The 20,654-nt window shown below is 43.6% G+C and overlaps 1 protein-coding gene across 4 annotated transcripts in view; it reads right to left on the reverse strand.

Moving 5' to 3' along the window:
• Positions 1-20,055, reverse strand: part of RNF150 (ring finger protein 150) — a 251,688-nt gene extending 231,633 nt beyond the window's left edge. For all 4 annotated transcript variants that reach the window (XM_081246923.1, XM_081246926.1, XM_081246924.1 and 1 more), the window contains exon 1: positions 18,924-20,055. In XM_081246923.1, coding sequence (XP_081103049.1) covers positions 18,924-19,419 — 496 coding nt within the window. In that variant the 5' untranslated portion in view covers positions 19,420-20,055. The remainder of the gene's footprint in view (positions 1-18,923) is intronic.
• Positions 20,056-20,654: the final 599 nt, after the last annotated feature.

The raw sequence follows: 20,654 nt of genomic DNA on the forward strand, positions 1-20,654 counted from the left end.
TCAAATAAACGGTTTCCTCTGCTTACAGTGTTCCCTTCTTGTACTTTTCTCACAACTCTGATTACTTTAAAATGTCACCTCCTCTAAAAAGCCTTCTTCAAATCTCCAGGCCCACTTAGTCATTCCTGGGTGTTCCTATAGCACTTTGTTCACACTAATAATATCACACATGGACTATACCCTTCTTGTCTGCTAGATGGTAATCTGTTTTAGGAAAAAAAAAAAAAGGTACCTTGCTCTTTGTATAGCCAGGATTTAATACACCTGTGCATAGTAGGTGCTCAATTAACAACTGCTAAGTAAATATGTAAACACAGTGAAAAACACTCTTGAATTAAGAGAAGATGTGAATTTCAGTCCTACCTTGGCTAGGACTCAAACTTTGAGCTTCATCTGTAGGCTGAGATAATAGAATCTTTTCTATCTATGAAGTACTATTACAAGAATAAACGAAATCAAGTTGAGGGAAGTACTATTTCTCTGTATTTCAAATACAGAGAAATATATTAAGTATAATCCAAGAGTATAATCTTTTAATGTCTATCCTTTCACCTAGATATATCAAAGGTTAAGAGATTCTACAGCCAATGCCTAAACTGGGGATGAATATAAGTAATGAAAAATAGGTACTTTACATATCGTAGCATTTAGTGTCCCTAGAAATCAAGGGTGACTTCAATTTAATATCATTATGCTGTACAGATCACATTAAGTATTAGCATGTAGAAGCACTCACTATGTTATAGAAAAAAAAAAGCATAGGCTTTTGATTAAAATAGGTGTGAATCCTAGCACCGTGTATTACTTTGCTTTCTTATTAGCATCATAAAATTATAAAATGCTGATTATAAAATGCCTTTTATAGCACTTCTTGTATGTATAAATACTTTACATATATTATCCCATTAAGTCTCTCAAGAGCCCCATGAAATAGGTCCTATTATTCCCATTTTTACATACAAGAAAACGGAAACTGGGAGGTTGGTTAACTTGTCCCACGTAGCAAAGCTGATATGAGGCAGAGTTGGGATGTGAGCCTGGGTGGTCTGGTTTTAGTCAGGCTCCAACCACTAACCCATGCAGCCAATCTAAATAGTGACGTGACAGGCTAGTACAATGCCTGACCCACAGTGAATTCTTGACAGACACTGGTTTCCTTTTGGACTTAATGATGCTTGGGGGACGATGATACATGCAAGTGGTCCTGAGGTCCATCATTTCCTGACTACACACCCATGCCATATGGACTCCGTGAAATGGAGATCTTACCTGTATGGTATACTACCCTCCTTCTCATATAAGCAGAATTTCCAAGAAAATTAGAAAAAAAAATCAAACCATTTTAGCTAGCTATTAATTCATCCATTCAAATGGGAGCTAGATAGATCTATTTTTTCTTTTGTCGAATCATTAAAATGTCATTACACAGGGCCGAGGCAAAGGTAGAGAGTTCTCCAGTTTTGTTCTTTCAGACCCTCTGGTTGTCTTCTGACAAATCCTAGCGTGTCAATGCTGCTGTCTATTACAATCAGCGTGGTTCGCACTGTGTAAACTTGCTCCAGCTCTCCCTCCTCTCTGATAATCTTGGAAGCTCTCCTCTCACGGGGATGTTGCTGCAGTTCCCTCTTTAGACTATCATTCAGGGAGGAACAGTGTGAAACACTCTCTCCAAATATAGCTCCCATCTCTGCAGTGCTCTTGGCTGGCGCCGGCTTCAGACCTGAAAAGTACATTTGCTTACAACTACTGGGGTAGACAGACTTCTTCACAGTTCCTCCAACTGGGTTATTTCTTACATACGTATCTTTGTTGGTACCAGCATGCTTTTTAATTGTTTTCTTAAAAACTTTTTTCTAGTTTAATATTGTTTTCTATTTCAATAAATACCATGTGTCTCCACTGTCAGCTACACAGGGGTTCTTGAATTATGTACTGGTGCATTATCAATATTTAATAGTCATATTTAATAATGATGTCTTTAGCATTTACCATGTGCCAGGTTCTATACTATACGCTTTACATGCATTCTCATAAGATTCTCAACAAATTTATAGCAACAGGACAACAAAGAATTATTGGGCAGAAAATGCCCATAGTGCCATGATTGAGAATTCTGATCCCGGAGGGAGTGGTCCTTCAATCTTTCACAGATAACTTTCCTCCCAACCATACACTTATCACCTGCTGTGTGGGTCTCCAGTAAGGCCATAACCTCTTGGGGCTTTGTGCTTTTCACTGATAAAATAACTAACTCATACTTTTTAATCAATCAAATAAAATAATTAAACTTAATGATCTCTAAAATCTTTCAGAAAAAGTCTGTTTTTGTTTTGTGGTTAGTTAAAAAAATAATATCTGGGTAATTTTGATAACACAGAGAGAAAAAATTATAAATCCATTGGTCTACAGGGAGACATAAGTTCACACTGCAAGGGCCTTCTGGGCCAGCTTGGCTGGGGAGATTTGTGCAGATGGTAAAACAGTGTATGTATGTTAAGAAAAAAATTTTAAGGAATACTTACTAATAAGAATTGTACAAGTGAAAATACTAGGATTTATGTTAAAATAAGCAACCAAAGGGCACACTAAAAATAGATGAATTACCAAGCATGAAGAATCACAAACGCAATTAAAGAAAATCTTATTTAAAATCAAGGGGGTAGCAATTTAATGAGCAAGCAAAATTGCTCTGGGATTATGTGAATCAGGCATCATCCAAGCCCAGTTAAAATTCTAAACTATATACTATACGTACATGTGTACACACACATTTTTAAAATTCCCATAGTGACAGTAACAGGGTTATCCTTTTATTTTGACCTTAAAAGGTCTTTCAGGTAAATGGGATTTATATTGGTTTGCAAATATTCATAGTAATTACAAATTTAGGAAAAATCACAGTAGGATAAATGTAAAGGAAGTGATTTATTTATAGAACTCAAAGTGACATTTAGTGGTAGAAATTGGCATAGACCCATTTACTTCAATAGCATTAGCAGATAGGAAGCTGACTCAATTCTCTAAGAACATAAGCATTTTTAACCAATGGGAATTAGTCAGTCTGAGAACTATAACTATCTTTAAGCCAAAATATTCAGACAAGGACTCTAATATAACCAAAGACATTACCATATCCACAGAGCACAAGGTTTGACTTGTGAATTAAATCCGCAGCAGTTTGTACCTTATATGTCCATAAGAAATATTTCTCATGCAGTGAAAGAATAGCATTTCTGCAAATATACAATTTAATAACAATGGTAAACAATAAGTTACCTAACATTTATGGGAAACAATATTTTCAGACAGATTATCTTTAAAGGAGTTTCTTTTTGTTCCCCCCTCATAAAAAATACATTGAAATATAAAAATTAGTCGAAAGTCAAAGAAATCCTACACGCCTCCTAATATAGTTGAAAGTGACATAGATCTGGATTAAAATATCAGCTTTGCTTTTGTCCATCTGTGACTCTGGGCAGGTTCCCAACTCAGAGGGTGTATAAAAGGAGTGAAATACGAAAGACACCTAATGCAGTGCTTAGAGCCCTGTGTGTTCAGAACGAGTGTTGATTCTCCTCTTTCTAATATTTATTCAATCCAGCAAAGATTTGCTGAGTTCCTCTAATGAACAAGGTGATAAATGTTAACATATGGGCCTGGAACCAGAAGAGGTGACTTGTAGAAAGGATGTCTTGGCTTATTCAAAAAGAGAATTTTCCTCAGTGGTCTCCTATGGAAGGAGAAGACAGGGCGTGGGAGACACCGAGTTCAGGGACTACTTAGAACGGCCACGTGACCCTCACACAGTGGCCGCTGAAGGCTCCCCAGCTAGCGTCCAGCCATCTCACTTGAAGCTCTTTTGTCAAAGCTCCACAGGCCCCGGTCCCCGGGGAACTAGTGTCAGGACCGCTGTCTGGCCCTAAGGCTCATGAACACCAAGGCATGGTCTGACTTCGTCCATCACTGAGCTGCTAGACACCAAGGCACTGGCAGGTGGAAAGGGTCAGGTCATATTCACTGCATTTGAATCCTGCCCCGTGACCTTGACAACTTAGGTTTTGGATGATCTCGGGTTTTTCTCATACCTTGGGTTTTTCTCAGCCGGCAGCGTGTTAAATAATGGCCAATGCTACATGCTTATAGATGGCTTGCTACTTGGTGTTGAGATAATCTTATTCAAACTGGCTGCTGGCTCCAGAAGGGCAGTGTGTCTGCTTCACCAGAAATGCCCACTCCTCTGAAAAAGATGGGAGGAATCTGGGCTGAGAGCCACCCAGAAGCATGGGACAGTGGGATGAATGCTCGGTGACAGTGACCACCCCCCCCCACCCCGGCCCCAGTCAGTCAACCTAAGTGACAAACACATCTTTTTTAGCAACATGGTGGTTACCAAAGAGGCCAGGCAAGGTAATGGCCTATTTCGGGATTATTGCTCCTTTAAAAAATATGTCCCATCTCAGTTACCAAAAATCAATCAAGGGCTAAAGTTTGAGCTGTTTTTCTGTTTTCTTACTTAAATTGTTCTGGTGGTGAAAGTGACAAACTGCAAACAGGAAACACAGAAGAATATATCTGCATGAGTCGATGAACCGCAATTATTTTAACACGCCAGTGACAGCATGTGCTGTTCCAGTATCTTAACCTACTCATAAATTTCACTTTAAAGCCAAAAATATCACTTATTCTGGAATGCACAAACTGTACTGTAGTAATTATGTGCCACCTTTTCAAAGACTAAATATAAAAATAGCAAGCAAGCTCATGGTTATGCTCCGGTTCAAAATGGGTTCTAATTAGCTTCACTAAAGAAAATGGCTTGTTCTCTTCTTACCTACGATGTAATGTATTTTTCACACTCTAAGTTAATGAAACACAGAAGTTTTTTTATGAGTAAGACACTAAGATTTACTTAATATAGTACCTCAATAGAAAAGAATATTGATTAGTTTCAGACAGCAGTAAGCCAAATTATGACTCATTTAGTTTTACCAAAGAGAGTAAGACTTTCTAAGTTTACAGGATCGAGTTTTAATTAGGTGAATGGCTTTTCAAGATAGTCCCAGAGGTCAAGAAGGTAGAAGAGACTAATGACTTTTTAATTTGCAGACCTTGGATTGTAATAAAGCATCACTTCATAACTTTTCTGAGCATGGCCCTGTTTGGGAGGAACACTGACCTCTCCTGCACAGGTCTAGTGTTTGCAAGGTGAGCCTTAGAGATGCTGATCAGTTCCTTGAAACATTTGGTCTAAACTCCAGGTACCTCCCACCAAGTGAATGGCATCCAGATGGCCATGATTAAGCAGAACAATTAGCTAACATGACCACAGATGGAGAATCATTCAAGACACTGGTGCTAGTTCCCAGTGGAAGGGGCTGGGTGAGGACAGCGCCTTCCCTCAGGAAGCTCACAGTCTAGCAGGAGGGACAGCCAGGTAAGGAATTAATCTCAGTGAAGTGGAATCCATTTCATATAATAAATGCATTTAGGAAAGGAAGAAAGAACAAAGTAATGATACAGTAAATGTACTTTCCATAGAAATAAGCTCAAACTGATAAGGATAATATCACCTAGTTGCTTCAAACTCTCTATGCAGGTAGTTTTTCAGGGCTAAAAAGTAAAGGCATGCAAGTATATAAGAGATTAAATTCATTCCAGAGCAAACATCAACTGCTTTAACAAACAACTGTTGTAACCAATGCCTCTTATCCTGACTTCACAGAAAACTTGAGCTTTCTCTTACAGTTCTCTCATTGCCCAAAAGGTCACAATTTGGCATATCTCACTGGTCATTTGCTATTTACAGAGACAGATTCATCTTAAACTATACAGGTAAGGTTTACGATCAACCTCTAAGATTTCCTTCTAAAGTAACACTTGGGTCCCCTTGGAGTATCAGGTCTACCAGATGCCCATCTCCCTAAAAACATCAGGCAGCACTACGTATGTCCAGCTACTTCTTTCAGATTTCTTTCTGTGTTTGATAGCAGCTGGCTCCAAAGGACATTTCTATTCTATTATCTGTAAAAAGTGCCCTTGCAGAATCTCCAAAGCAAAACTCCTCAGAACAGAGAAGCACTTGCTTGTACGTCTTGGGGAGTAGGTAACTAGGTCTCAGAAACACTGGTAGGAGAACAGGCAAAGATCTCAGGACATAATGACTATCAAGGGTCAAGTTTGGATTAGAAAGTAGATGAATCCCTCAGCACAGGCCCAGCAAGAATCGCTCTGCTGTGCACAGGAGAAGAAATGAAGTTTGTAATCCCTCAAATTAAATCTTGCCTTCAGCATAAGGCAAATAAAAAGTATGGAATATAAAGTCATTCCTCCTTCCCTCAAGTGAGGGATGCACCTGCCAACTGCAGATGGGTTCATATTCTATCACTCACGAATCCATTCATACTTTCAATAGATATTACTGAATGCCAGGCTCTCAGAATACAGCTGTTGACAAGACAAGAACCTTGTCCTTGTGGAGCTTACATTTTCACAGGGGTGACAGACGGTAAACAAGTAAATTAATGAAAGGTGTAATATAACAATTTCAAGTAATGATAGTATGAAGAAAAATAAGGGAGGGTAAGGGAAGAGAGGATAAGTAGGAGATGAAGTTTCTAATGTGGCCAGGGAAAACTCTGACGAAGGGGCGACTGAGCAGAGTCAGCAACGCTATGGAGGGGTGAACCAGATGAGTATCTGAGGGAAATCTGCAAAAATTGAGGGTGGTGCCTGGTAACTCTCCCTGTCCACGAAAGTAATAAAACCTCATGATTTTATAATTACCTTTTGTTGGAAGATATTTTCCTCAGGGTACAGGAGGCATAGAAGCAAGCTGAAGTTTCAAAATGAGTTGGTTCAATAAGGGAGAAATAGATAAATGTCTACCAGATAGTCTTGTTTGGGAGTCTTTCTCACATATTTCAGATGCATAAAGAGACATTTGCTGTGTGAATAATAATTCTATCCACAAAGGTGGGGGGAAGAGGGTTCCAAAGGGCCTGAGGTAGCAGCCAGTTTGGTATATTTGAGGACCAACAAGGAGAAAAGAGGGTCTGTAGGAGGGTGAGAGGAAGTATGGTTGGAAGAGAGGTGGACTGAATGCAGGGGCCAAATCAGGTCACACCCTGGGGGCTACAGCAGGAACTCTGACTCGGTCCAAAGTATGATGAGAAGCCCCTGGAAGACGTAAGCAGAGGAGTGATGTCCTTTGATTTTTTGTTTTTTTAAGTTTGTTCTATCTGCTCTACGGGGAACAGATTGCAGGGGCAGGAGTGGGAGCTGGACAGCAGCTGGAGGTGGTAGCAGCAGTGCGGGCAGAGATGATGATGGCCGGGACTCAGTGGGTGATAATAAAGCTGGTAAGATGCAGTCTGATTCGGAATATGTTTCTTCTGACAATAATTAGAGTGAACATACATTCGATGCTCAGAGCTGCCCCTTGGCTGCGTCATGTAGCGTAAGAGCTCATGACAGCTGTGATAGGGACCCATGAGGTTCATTTCACAGGTGGAGGCTTAGGTGAATCACATGGTTCCTGAGCTCCCGGGCCCTCTCTGCCCAGCATGACCCCAGTTTTCGCAGCTCCTATACCACTGGGCTCACATTCTGGAATGGTGGAATCTCAGTCTTACCAACTCAGTGACGTCAAACTTCTATCTTGAGCCCCACGTTGCTTTATGTTTCCCTGGCAATTGACTCAGGACAATTGGGTACCAGGATCACCTTTTTCACCACCACCCTTTACTGCCCCCCAAACTGGGTAATGACAGCCTTGATGAGCAAAATGGGGTCCTCCCTACTTGGGAAAAATACCATGGTATTGCTACCTCTTCTGCTAGAGGCCTACAATCAAGATAACGAGGGCTTCCCTGGTGGTGCAGTGGTTGGGAATCTGCCTGCCAATGCAGGGGACACGGGTTCGAGCCCTGGTCTGGGAAGGTCCCACATGCTGCGTAGCAACTGGGCCCGTGAGCCACAGCTACTGAGCCTGCGTGTCTGGAGCCTGTGCTCCGCAGCAAGAGAGGCTGCGGCAGTGAGAGGCCCACGCACCGCGATGAAGAGTGGCCCCCTGCTCGACGCAACTAGAGAAAGCCCTCGTACAGAAATGAAGACCCAACACAGCCAAAAAAGAATAGATAAATAAATAAATAAATTTATATTAAAAAAAAAAGATAACGGGCATTTAGCCTATCAGTGAAAATTTCACCCAACAAATTAAATGTAATTAAAATGTCTAGTCATTTCTGACTCACTATTGTACTCTTTGACTGTTTTACAGAAGTTTGTGTGCTTTCCTCCACTTGCTGTGTTTGCCTTTGTTTGTCTTCGTGCTGGTCTCCAAAATCTGGTGAATATTAGTGAGTCAGTAATTCATGTCTTGCGGTAATATTTAACTGCACATACTATCAGTTTTAATCGTTACAATTAACACATTTTAAACGTCTTTCTTTTCATGTAGGATTTTGATATCATCAAAGGAAAAAGTACTATTTCTTAAATAACTAAAGAACCACGGGATAGAAGAACCAGAGGAAGACTCTGGATTCACCCAGTGTGGTGGCCGTCAATCCCGGCAGCACATCAGAATCATCTGGAGAGTGCCCTCCCACCACCGGACAAATCAGAATCTCTGCAGGTGGGACCTGGGAGTCTGTAATTTTTAAACTCCCCAGATGATTCTCATGGGCGACCAGGATGGAGAAGCACTGACCTAAACCAAGTTCCCCTCCAGGAGCCTCCTGTTTATCATTTTGAAATGAAAGAAAACCAAATGAAAGAGACCAGAGGGGGGAAGTGACTTGCCAACGGTAAAGCCAATTTGAGGCAGAACCACAACTGAAACCCAAGTTTCCTAATTCCCTGTTCAATTTGCACTGAACAGCCCCAAGACACAGAAGAATCGAAGGGAACAGTGGGGGTTTCACCAACTGCAATCCTGATGATTCTATCATTGAGGCTTTCTTCCTCTTTTGATTCTCCACCTTCTGTGTCCTGCCCCGGCTGCCAAACTAATCTAGCTTGGAGCAAAGTGATGCAGAAAGCTGTGCCAGGACCCTGCAACAGCACTGTCAGCTGACAGATATTCTTTCTTCTTCAAAGGACAGCCATACTAGGGAGTGAGCGTATAACTGAAGACATCACTAAATGGGCTTAAAAAACAAAACGAAACAGATCAAAAAAACCCTGCTCTATAGCTACCCATGAATAGCTTTTGACTCACTAGTGCCATATTCAGGAACTTGATCTAAGAAAGTAATCATGGAGATGCACCGATTTTTAGGCACATACAGACATTTACAGCAGCACTGTTTATATGTAGGGGGAAAGTAGAAACATTGCAGAAACATTGAGGAAGTTTCAACATGCGCCTTTAAATTTTAAAAAGCTACAAAAACCTATGCAATATATTCCCAGTTTGGTAAAAGTAAATATGTCACCACAGAATGAAAAAAACACTAGAGTTTAGTGGGTGAGTGGTTGAGTTATTGAGGTTATCTTCCTCCCTTTTTATTTTATTTTATTTATTAATTTATTTTTTGCAGTATGTGGGCCTCTCACTGCTATGGCCTCTCCCGTTGCGGAGCACAGGTTCCGGACGCGCAGGCTCAGCGGCCATGGCTCACGGGCCCAGCCACTCCGCGGCATGTGGGATCTTCCCAGACCAGGGCACGAACCCGTGTCCCCTGCATCGGCAGGCGGACTCCCAACCACTGCGCCACCAGGGAAGCCCTCTTCTTCCCTTTTTAAATGTCCCATATTTTCAAAATTTTCTATAAGGCATATGTCTTTCATTTTAAAATATATGCTCAAATATACACATGTATTAGAGCTACGGGACAATAAACATATGCACAGAATTGTATTTGGTTACAAAACTTTTGGATACCCTGCAACTTCTGCTTGTTACTGGTATGTCTTTTTTCTCCTGAGTTGAAGGGCATGAACAAGGCTCCCACTTCATGTCATATTCTACACAATGACTCGATTATTTTAACAGGAGACTCAAATTAGAATCTCCCTGACCTCATTTATATAAGTCAAAAGCTAAGAAAAAAAATTTTAGTGTCATAAAATATTTTTTTCATGAAATTAGAGACTAACAGGTTAACGTAGGCCATCTTTCCAGTCGTATTTAACAAGATCTTAAGATTTACTGAGTGTTTTCCATTTCCACCAAGGACCATTCTAGTCTTTGGGAACTTTACCATGAACAAAAACTGTCTAAAAGCCTTGCTTCTTGTAGCCCTTACATTCTGGTGGGAGGATAAGTAAAATGAAGCAGGGAGAGGGGCAGGGTGTGCTGGGCATGGGAAGGGGGAGGGATGCTGCTATCCAAATAGAGTAACTAGGAGTGCCTTAGTGATGAGGTCACAGAGAAGTGACCTTAGAGAGGCACAGTCCTTTGTATCTGGGAGAAAGGACATTCCAGGCCCCTTGGTAAATAAAGGAGAAAACACCTTGATAAGTAAAGGGGAAAACATCTTTTCTCTTCCGCTATTCTTTGGGTCATTTGGAACTACATGTAGGTGTAGTCAGTTCATGGTTACAGAATGGCCAGGTGAACAACTTCTGTAGAAAATGGGGACCAGGGAAAATAAATACTTATGGGTAAAAAAAGGCATTTGTATAGGTTCACTGACAATACCTCTGAAAAACCTCAAATGTTTGCCTTTTCAATAGTGCTTACATGGAATGTGTGTGTAAAAAACCATTTATGATGGAGAGATAAGAGGCTGAACTGGTTAATAAGAAAGAAAACATTTCCTGGATCTTACCTAATATATGAGCTCTTTATATATCTTTGCCTGGAAAGAACATGCATAAGCCATACATTTAATGCAAAAATACTTTCTTTTTTCAAATCTATATCATGAAATATATGTCTATACATTGAATATGGAAATGCCTAACAATCTGATACATAAGCTTTAATTTTATGACAAATGATGCTTATTTCTACCAAAACAGATTTTCTAAATACTGCTATTTCATGGAATAGACGAGCTTTTTAAAAAAACATGATACTTGTAGAAACCAATTTATAACCAATGCTTTTGAAGCAGTAAAAGAAAATCTTCCTCACATATAGAAAAATAAAAGAACTAGATCTAATACTAGTCATTAATATTTTTACTTCAATCTATAAAGCACACTTCAATCTATAAAGCACACTTATCCCACGACAAGTTAAACTGCCTAGTTATGAACTCCTCAAAGTTTAAAATAAAAGATTATAGTATACCTATAGACAAGGTTTCAATTTAATAGAACCACCATAATTGCAGCTTCGTAGAAGAACAATCACACAGCACAAGGCAGCCTTATTTCTCTGGGTTTTATATTACCACAAAATCCTCCAGAGCTGAGATAAAATGAAAGTCAAATCCTATTCAGGTTTACTCAAATTTAGCATCTCTCAATTCACATGATCAAATACACAGAATTTCAGCATCACTTCAGTCACTCAGTAATAAGTGAAGGTCCTCCTTTGAGTATATACAAAATGAAGTATCTCTTCTGGGGATAAACTGAAGACTTTCAGGGGCTATCAAAATATTAAGTTCTTTATATATCAAGTTTCATGTCTAAAAATGCAACAATAATGGTCAAGGTCTTCCTTTTAAAAAGTTGAGACTGGTTTCTAAACAAATTAATATTGCATTGGAAACATAATCAGTCCTTTCTAAAAAACTAAAAGAATAAGTTACAGAGTCCTGGGTTCTTTTTTGAATCTTTCCTGATTTCATGGTCATAAAATTCCTTCCTTTTTGAGAAGACAGGGGATTTTTAAGAACAGAGGCATCAGGAGAGATGAGGATGAGATTCTTACTAAAGATTAGAAGATAAAGGTAGGATTCCTTCCAAATCCCCAGATACGTATTTCTATGATCTGAAATGAGTAAACAAACCATACAGTATCTTGTTTTGTTTTTTTTGGCTGTGTTAGATCTTCATTGCTGCGCGCGGGCTTTCCCTAGTTGCAGCAAGCGGGGGCTACTCTGTTGCGGTGCGCGGGCTTCTCATTGCGGTGGCTTCTCTTGTTGCGGAGCACAGGCTCTAGGCGCACGGACTTCAGTAGTTGTGGCTCATGGGCTCTAGAGCGCAGGCTCAGTAGTTGTGGCGCACGGGCTTCGTTGCTCTGCGGTATTTGGGATCTTCCCGGACCAGGGCTCAAAACCGTGTCCCCTGCATTGGCAGGTGGATTCTTAACCACTCGCCACCAGGGAAGTCCCCAGACCATACTGACTTACATTGCCAATAATGTTATTTAACATTGATGTTGAATTATGGCTTTTAATGACAAGAGTCTGGAGTTCTTGGCTATTAGATATCTGCCTGACAGCAGAGAGCCAGGTGAAGAGGTACAGTTTAGCACCAAATAAATAAATAAATACTAAGTGAGGCGGATGATATTGCTTTGGCCTGGGAGATTAAGACCAAGCATAAATAAGTTTTCTATATGCATCTTAAGAGGGAAATGGAATGGAAACCAAGGCTGTTGTTAAGAAATGTTTCTTAAATATCTAAACGATAGAGAATCACAAGCTCTCAGGCTTGGGAAGACCCTTCCATCATCACCCGTCAGAACTCTGGGCATAAATCCTGCGATCAGTTTCCATCTGAATACAAGAGAAAGCTTCACCTCCCAAGAAAACCTCTTCCATCTGTCAACAGTTCTAACTTTATGAGTTTTTCTCCCTTTACTAAAGCAAGTCTGCTTTCTATAACTTCTCCTCACTAACGCTGGTTTGACTCCATAAAACTGAGGTTCCAAATACATAAGCCTCAGGGTTGAGGCGAGGGGCACATAGGGGCAGAGCTGGCCAAGAGCCAGGCCATAAATAGTGATGGGGCTTTGGGCCAGGTAATGGGCGCACTGTTCACCTAAACCGCCAGCCACTGCTCTGCAGGGACGTGGGCCCCTGTCATCAGATTTTCTCATCAGAAGCCAGAAATTTGAATTTCAATAAAAATATTCTGGGTTTTGAATATATAAGGAATAAATTGTGGAGTTCAAGCAGCTCTTAGAGCTCAACTAATTCAGACCTTTCATTTTATAAGTAAGAAACTGAGGTCCAGAATAGAAAGTGATGGACCGAAGCCAAACGGTTAATCAGAGGTCAGCCTGGAGGAGAGCAGCCCCAAACACAAGGTCTCATCTCTCCTGTCGCAAAAATGCAGTCTGCAAGGCTTGTTTTTTCAGCGAAAACATGTTTTGTCTTAAAGAAGAAAGGAAATTAATAGAGAAAAGCGATCTACCTCTTCCAGTTATGAAGGAAGAGACAAGCCCTTCAACCAAAGTGCATTTGGTTGATAGATGTGCTAAAGTATTCTGAAAGGGGCATCAGCTTTAGATCACTTCCTGTCTCCATTATGAAGTCATCACTGTCCACAGCTAGTCTGGATAGTATCCTCTCAAGTTGAGAAAGTATACGGAGCAGCAGCTACAAGCAGAGACTCAGGAGACATTGCTCAGGTTTGCAAGCCTGGCTCCATCACTTACTACCGGCATGACCAAGTCACTTTCCCTGTCTAAGCCTCAGTTTCCTGGACAGCGCCAATAACAGCACCTACCGCTCAGTGTTATTGTGAGAATTAAATGACCTAACACACAAAGTGCTTACAACATGCCTGACACGGAGTAAGCACCACACAGGCAGAGGGCTACCATATGCTGAAGAGAGGTAAACATATTACTTAAAGGAAAATGTAAGACAAACTGCACAAAAATACTCTTAAAAAATATGAGTCCTGAAAAAAAAAAGAAAACTCTAGCAGCTAGTTCCTTTACAGAGGTTAAGGCAAAGGCGGACTTCATCCGTTAAAGTAAATGTAGCATGAACCCATGAATTAAAATCTTAGCACCCACTTACACAGGACAGAGCCTCAGTACATCTCCTATGTTTTCTCCTCCAACCTTGGAGAAGGTCCTAGAATACATGAGATATACTCCATCTTGGGGTCCTCCTCGCCTAGGGCTGAGCTTATTTTCTGAATAGTTACTATTAGGAATCCAGTCTCCCAAAAGTTCTTCCTAGTTGTTTAGTTTCCTCCTTTCCCTTTAACTATGTACTAGTGAAAGATGAGAAGATAGCAAACACATTCTTCAAAAAAGGAAAAAAGAAAAATGCATCATTTCTTCAACATCACAATTCAGACACTTAACCACCTCAAACACTTACTGATCTACCATCTTTATCATATAAATAGATGTAAACCATATATAGATACATCTCATATTGCTCTGATGAGATTTCAATTTAACCCAAGAGAAAGCACAAATGCCACAGGAGAATCCGCAAATATTCACCAGCCATCAGAGGGAGCTGGGACACACCGTCTCGAATCACAGAAACCACAGAGAAATTGGCATGATGGCTCTGGTGTCTAAAGCAGGAGAGGGTTAAAACAGAGCTCTTTCCTAAGGCTGCCAGAGCCTCAGTGACCCCCGGGGTCTGGTGATCCATGCAGGAGCTCCTGTGTGTCACTGTGCACGATGCCTATAAGGGTTAGCATGTATTGACGGCTAGGTGCCAGCTACAGACGCAAGCACTGTACATGTGTGAACTCATTTAATTCTCATACCAAACAACTGAGGCTCCCCCATTTCACAAATGAGGAAACTGAGGTCCTGAGAGGCTAACGTGCTCAAAGATCCACAGTGAGGAAGTAGCAGAAGCAGGACACAAACTCAAGGGGCTGGCGAGAGGCTGAATTCCTAACTTACCACTTCCCAAAACTGCCTCTAGAAATGGCTGATATCACTTCCCTCAGAGTATACTTCACGTTACCAGCTCCAAGGAGATCATTTGGATCTGGCTGCTTTTTTTTTTTTTGCGGTACTCGGGCCTCTCACTGTTGTGGCCTCTCCCGTTGCGGAGCACAGGCTTCGGGCGCGCAGGCTCAGCGGCCATGGCTCACGGGCCCAGCCGCTCCGTGGCATGTGGGATCTTCCTGGACCGGGGCACGAACCCGTGTCCCCTGCATCGGCAGGCGGACTCTCAACCACTGCGCCACCAGGGAAGCCCGGATCTGGCTGCTTTTACCTGTACCTGGAAGTGTACTTCTGGGGCTCTCAGGTGGAGGCTGGATTTCTACACAGCTTTTTACTCAAGCCCTCCTGCTGCTCTTTCACAAAGCCAACCAGGGAAGAAGCTCTCTAACGCACGAAAGATGCAGTTCCTCACATCCTTTAAGAGGGGACATATAAAGTCTCTGGTCCATGGGCTTTATTTTTCCTTCATAATTGGAAGAGGTAGATCTCTTTTCTCTATTAATCTCCTTTCTTCTTTAAGACAAAACGTGTTTGAGCTGAAAAAACAAATAACGGTGAGCAAGGGAAAAAGAAGAAAAAGGAAAAGCAGAGGAAGAATTAAGATTATGTTAAAAAGTAACCGTTAGTCATCGGAAATGCAAACAAAGACGGCAATGAAGACACCACTTCACAGCCACTGGGAAGGCCAAAATCAAAGACAGATAACAACAAGTGTTGATGAGGAGGTGGAGAAATGTTCCACCTACCAAATGTTCCTCCTACACTGCTGCTGGAACTGTGAAATGGTGTGTGTCTTTGGAAATCAATCGCACAGTTCCTCAAAAGGTTAAGCCATACAGTTGCCATATGACCCAAAATTTTCAGAAATTTCACGCCTGGCTGTGTACCCAAAAGAAATGTCCACACACAAACTTGTACATGAATGTTCACAGCAGCATTATGCATAATAACCAAAAAGTGGAAAGAACCTAAGTGTCCATGAATTGATGAATTTTGAAAATGTGGCATATACATAGAAGGAAATATTATTTGCTAACAAAAAGGAATGTAGTACCGAGACATGCTACAGCATTGACAGACCTTGAAAACATTATGCTGGTGAAAAAGAGGCCAGTCACAGAAGAACACATATTACTTGATTCCATCCATATGAAATGTCCAGAATAGGCAAACAGAGACAGAAAGGAGATTCGTGGTTAACTAGGGCTGGTATATTGGAGAGTAAAGAAGAGTAACTATTAATGGACACAGCGTTTCTTACTGGAACCAGTGGTGAGGGTCCTCAACTCTGTTGGCAGAGGAAAAGTCATTAAACTGTATACTTTAAATGAGTGAACTGTATGCTATGTGAACTCTCTCTCAATGTGGTCATATTTTTAAAGAGATTTAAAACAACTGGTTACAAACTAAAGCTACTAGTCTATCCCAGGATAATCTGTGTCTTTGTGAATGAGAAACCATAATTGCAGAAGTGTCAGAAGTTGCAGAAACCCAAAATCATAAGCGGAAAAGGAAAAATCAGAAAGAAAGGTCCTATGGAAAGGGGAAGGGGAAATGATTTCTATTTAACTGAATTTCAAGATAGTGGGTGTGTTGGGGTCACATCACCGCAAATGCATACATATTACACAGTGGGGTGCATAACACTAAATTCAGACTTTCTCCTCACCTGAAAGCTATCAGTGCTGAAAATAAAGGATCTAGAGGAGAGGTGAGATTTTTTAAAAAATGCAAAGGCTGATGTTCACTTTTTGGAGACTGAAGTAAAAATTCACAAGTGTAAGGACCCTCTGTTATACTGCATCCCATGTTCCCAAAATAAGAATATTTGATTAGCATCTAAAATGTACACCATTTCCTAAGATAAATTTGAGTCAGAATTCTAAATTCAACTAGAAAAAGTAAAGCTGTCACATTCTAGAGCTAAGTGTAACATACTGACAGCCAGACCAGTGCTGGCACTGGCTCACATTCAGGTAGGAAGAGTTAAAAGTGAAAGGTTCACCAAGCCACCCTGTCATGGATCTCCTTATAATGAGACTTTAGCAGAAATCAATGCAATCTCTGACTAAAGTGAATCCAGTCTCCTAACGTGGCAATACATCAAATGATAATATGGAAGCCTCATGGCTGTTAGCAGATACAACGTTTACACATTTTTGGAAACAGAACAGTTAGATAGTAGAGAATTTCCTTGACATTTTTTTAGTCTAACTTTCAAATGATCACCAAGCCCTTTATCTATTCTCACTACATCTTAATCAAGCATCATTTGTGTGGCAAATCAGCTTATGGCTTCCTTTAAAAACAGGCGAGCCATTAACTGACCCCATGTGTTGGCAGTTCTTTTTAGACAGGAGCAAATGATGCCTCTTAACTTCGTGCTCGAAGCTGCAGAGTTTGATTTCATGCATATACAGAAAGAAACATTTAAAGGATCCTGCAAAGTCAGCTAACAATCTTCTGGGAGTTTAAAGAACAACAACAATAACAAAAACCCTCCTTCACACTCCCCCCACCGAGGTTTATATATTAAATACGCTTTTAAAGATACTTTACATGACTTAAAACGCTCTTTCCATAGTCCTGCAAATCCTCGACTGTCATAAAGTTTAAGTAGTGCTCTTATGACTCAAGGTCAGAGTACAATCTTTTCACTTACAAAACCGTTGAGCTCAAGAAAGTACACCAAATGTTCCTCAGCGCTCTATCCTGACTTTTCCAAGAAGTTAACTGTCCCTTCCTTCTCTTCCTGAATCCGTGCACTGCGTTATCTTTGGCCCCTGTGTTAGAAGCACTGACCTTTCCCCACTCCACCTGTTTGCATTAAGGTTGACAAGTTCCTTGTCTGAAACAGCTGGTGTTGACTACCAAAGGCAAACCCACTGTACATTTTCCTAATAGGTGACATGAGCTCTGGGAATGAAAACTTGTCCCCAGAGAATGCACCACCCCCCATGTGGCCAAAGCTTGGTACTCCATTTCAGGAGCATTAACTGTTTATTTTCTTTAAAAGCCAGATTTTGGTAATGTTTTGATTCGGTGACTCCAGTCAGAAAATGCATCTGTCACTTCCACTCCCTCCTTCTCCTTCCGGATGCCACAGCCTCAAACCCAGCAACCCCTCTGGGGACGGAGGGCAAGGTTCTCCGGACGCACAGAAACAAGAAGTAACCCTGGACTCAAGGAGGCAAGGCTGCTAAAACGAGCTGCTTTTGCTGACAAGCCTGGAGAGGACTTGGCTGTTCCTACCACGGAAGCACTGTTATGTCAGGCACACGGGGAAAGAGCGCGTTTTAGGACAGTCATGGACTTCTCGTGCCGGCACCCTGCGATCACTACGAAAAGCTTATGCTTTCTACCCTGAAATCTCCTTCTCGCCATAAAGAAAAGCTTCAGCATATTTAACCTCCCAGGCGGGCAAAGGATAATGCAACACTGTAAAAGCAGGCATATCTTTATGGCCACCATGCTCTTGGTGGCTTTTTGGGGATTGTTACTCTTTGCCATCGTGCCCGCCTGTCAGCTCCTCCGGATGACAGCTTGGCAGAGCACAGGATTTTCGGTATTATTTATAACTCGCGTCAACCCAGCGGGTGGCGCGGGGCGGGGGCGGGGGGAGCGGTACTCCATCTCCCACGAAGGGCTGAAACCCGACTTGAGCAAGTCGGCAGTGACGAGCGCCAGCACCAGTAACCCTACCCGCCTCCTGATACACAAACGCCGGCCTCAGGAGTATACCTGATGCACACACCCAAGCGCAGAGCTGAGTTATCAGATCTCCCGGTTCCAAACAGGTGCGGGGCCGCTCACTAGCCGAGAACAACATCCGAACCCTGCCCCCCACACCCCACCTACCAGATCCTCCTCGGAAAAGTTAGCCCCCCTCGGCCAACCTTCGTCCGAGTGGCGCGAGGCTAATTGGAACGCATTCTCTGGTGCCTCCAATGCTGTTAGTCCTCTCTTCTTTGTAAACCCCACGAAGTGACGCAGAGCAAAACTTAGTAGGTCCAAGGAACAGAGACGCGTCTTTCGCAAAGCACGGACTTCGCAGGAAGGACCTAGGAGGCAGGCGCTGGATCCTTCTCGGCGCCTCCATCCTCCTCTGGCTCCCCTCCCCCGCCCCGCGCCCGCCGGGGCCGCTTACCTGCGTGGGACATGGTGATGGTCTCATTGGTGTTGGAGCCCACGTTGAAGATGACCACGGCGGAGGCGTTCTGCAGGAACGCGTTCCGGATCTTATCCCTGTACGTGCAGTTGCCCTTGGGGATGAGGGCTATCCAGTTCTTGCCGTGCGCCGGGGCGGCGAACTTGGTGTTAGGGTCGCAGGCCAGGCGGTCGTGGGCCGAGCTGGCCATGACCACCTCCCCGCGGGCGTCCTGCTTGGGCGAGTGCTCCCCGTAGCGCCCGCACTCGGTCTTCTCGGTGTGCAGCTCGGCTGTGGTGCCGCCGCCGCCGCCGCCCGTCGCCCCGGCCCCGGGGTCCGGCGCGGGCTCGGCGTAGGTGATGTTCACGAAGGCGGTGTACCATTCTTCCTTCTCGGCCACGGTGAAGTCCAGGCAGAGCAGATGCACGAAACAAAAGGAAAGCAGCCATGTTGAGAGAGCCAGGCTGCGGCACGCTTGGATGAGAGACATTGCCATCTTTATCCGCCGGGGCCCCCTCCCCGCCCCCCGCGCGCTCCCCCCGCGCCGTCCCTCCTCTCCAGCCCCGGCCAACGCCGGGCCGTCCGCTTGTCCTTCTTCTCCTCCTTCTGCTCCTGCTCACTCCCGGGCCCGAGGGGCCGCGGCCGGTACGCGCAGCCGCCGCGGGGACCGGCTTCCGAGCGAGCGGGTGGCGCCGGCCCCTTCCCTTTTCAGCCGGAGCGCGGCGGTTGCATCTCGCTTCGCGGGCGCCGGCGGGGCGCGGGCGGAGGGGCGCTCCGGGCTTGCGGCGGAGTCCGGCTGCCGAGCGTCCTGCTCCTTCGCCCGGCTTCTCCTTCTCTCATAGGGGTGGCAGGGGGCCCGCGAGCGTGCGGGGTGGCGGCCCGGCGCCCTGCAGCACCGGCGGGGGCGGGCGCGGCTGCTCCGAGCCCGGGGTGCCGGCGAGGAGTTCCGGCTGCCGTCGCCGAGCGCTGGGGCGTGCGGGTCCGGCTGGAGGCGCGGCGGCTGCCCCTGCTGTGCGTCGGGTCCCTCAGGCTGCGCCCGGCACACACTTGCCGCGGGAGGGGCCGGCTCGGGGGTAGCGGGAGCAAGCCGGCAGAGAAGAGTACGCGGTCCGTGTGTGTGCGTGTGTGTGTCTGTATATGTTTGTGTGTGTGTCTAATGTGTGCGTGCAAGGAGGAGCTTAATGTGATGTCAAAGATTCTAGGCTTCTCTTGCCACGCTCCCTCGGTCTCTCTATGGGCAGCAGCGACCCCTGCCGGGTCTCAAATTCAACCTAATCTGCGACTGGGTCCAGGTGGAGGCAAAAGGAGAAGCGACCCCTTGACCTATGAAGAGAGGAACAACTTCCGGCGTCTCAAATGTAGAGAAATGTGTGTATCTCTCATAAACAACTTTCCCTAATTACCCATCCTAGGGCCAACTGGTAAGGTTAGTTGGTAGCTGGGTCCTTCGAACACCACGCCTGGAGTATCTAGGGCAGTGACTATCAAATTTAAGTGTACATCACAGTCACTGTCACCAGTGTGTGTGTGTGTGTGTGTGTTAAAACTCAGACTGATGGGCCCTGCTGCAGAGTCTCATTCAGTACATGTGAGGTCGGTTCCAGAATATGCTTTTCTAACAAGTTCCCAGGTCATGCTGATGCTGCACTGTATTAGAATGAGTATAGAAATGGGCTTCTTTCTTACCCTCTGGCAGCAAACATGTGGCATTTGTTTTCCTATAGAATGAGT

The sequence above is a fragment of the Mesoplodon bidens genome (genome assembly GCF_964165515.1).
Source record: "Mesoplodon bidens genome assembly, chromosome: 1".
Classification (NCBI taxonomy): Eukaryota; Metazoa; Chordata; class Mammalia; order Artiodactyla; family Ziphiidae; genus Mesoplodon; species Mesoplodon bidens.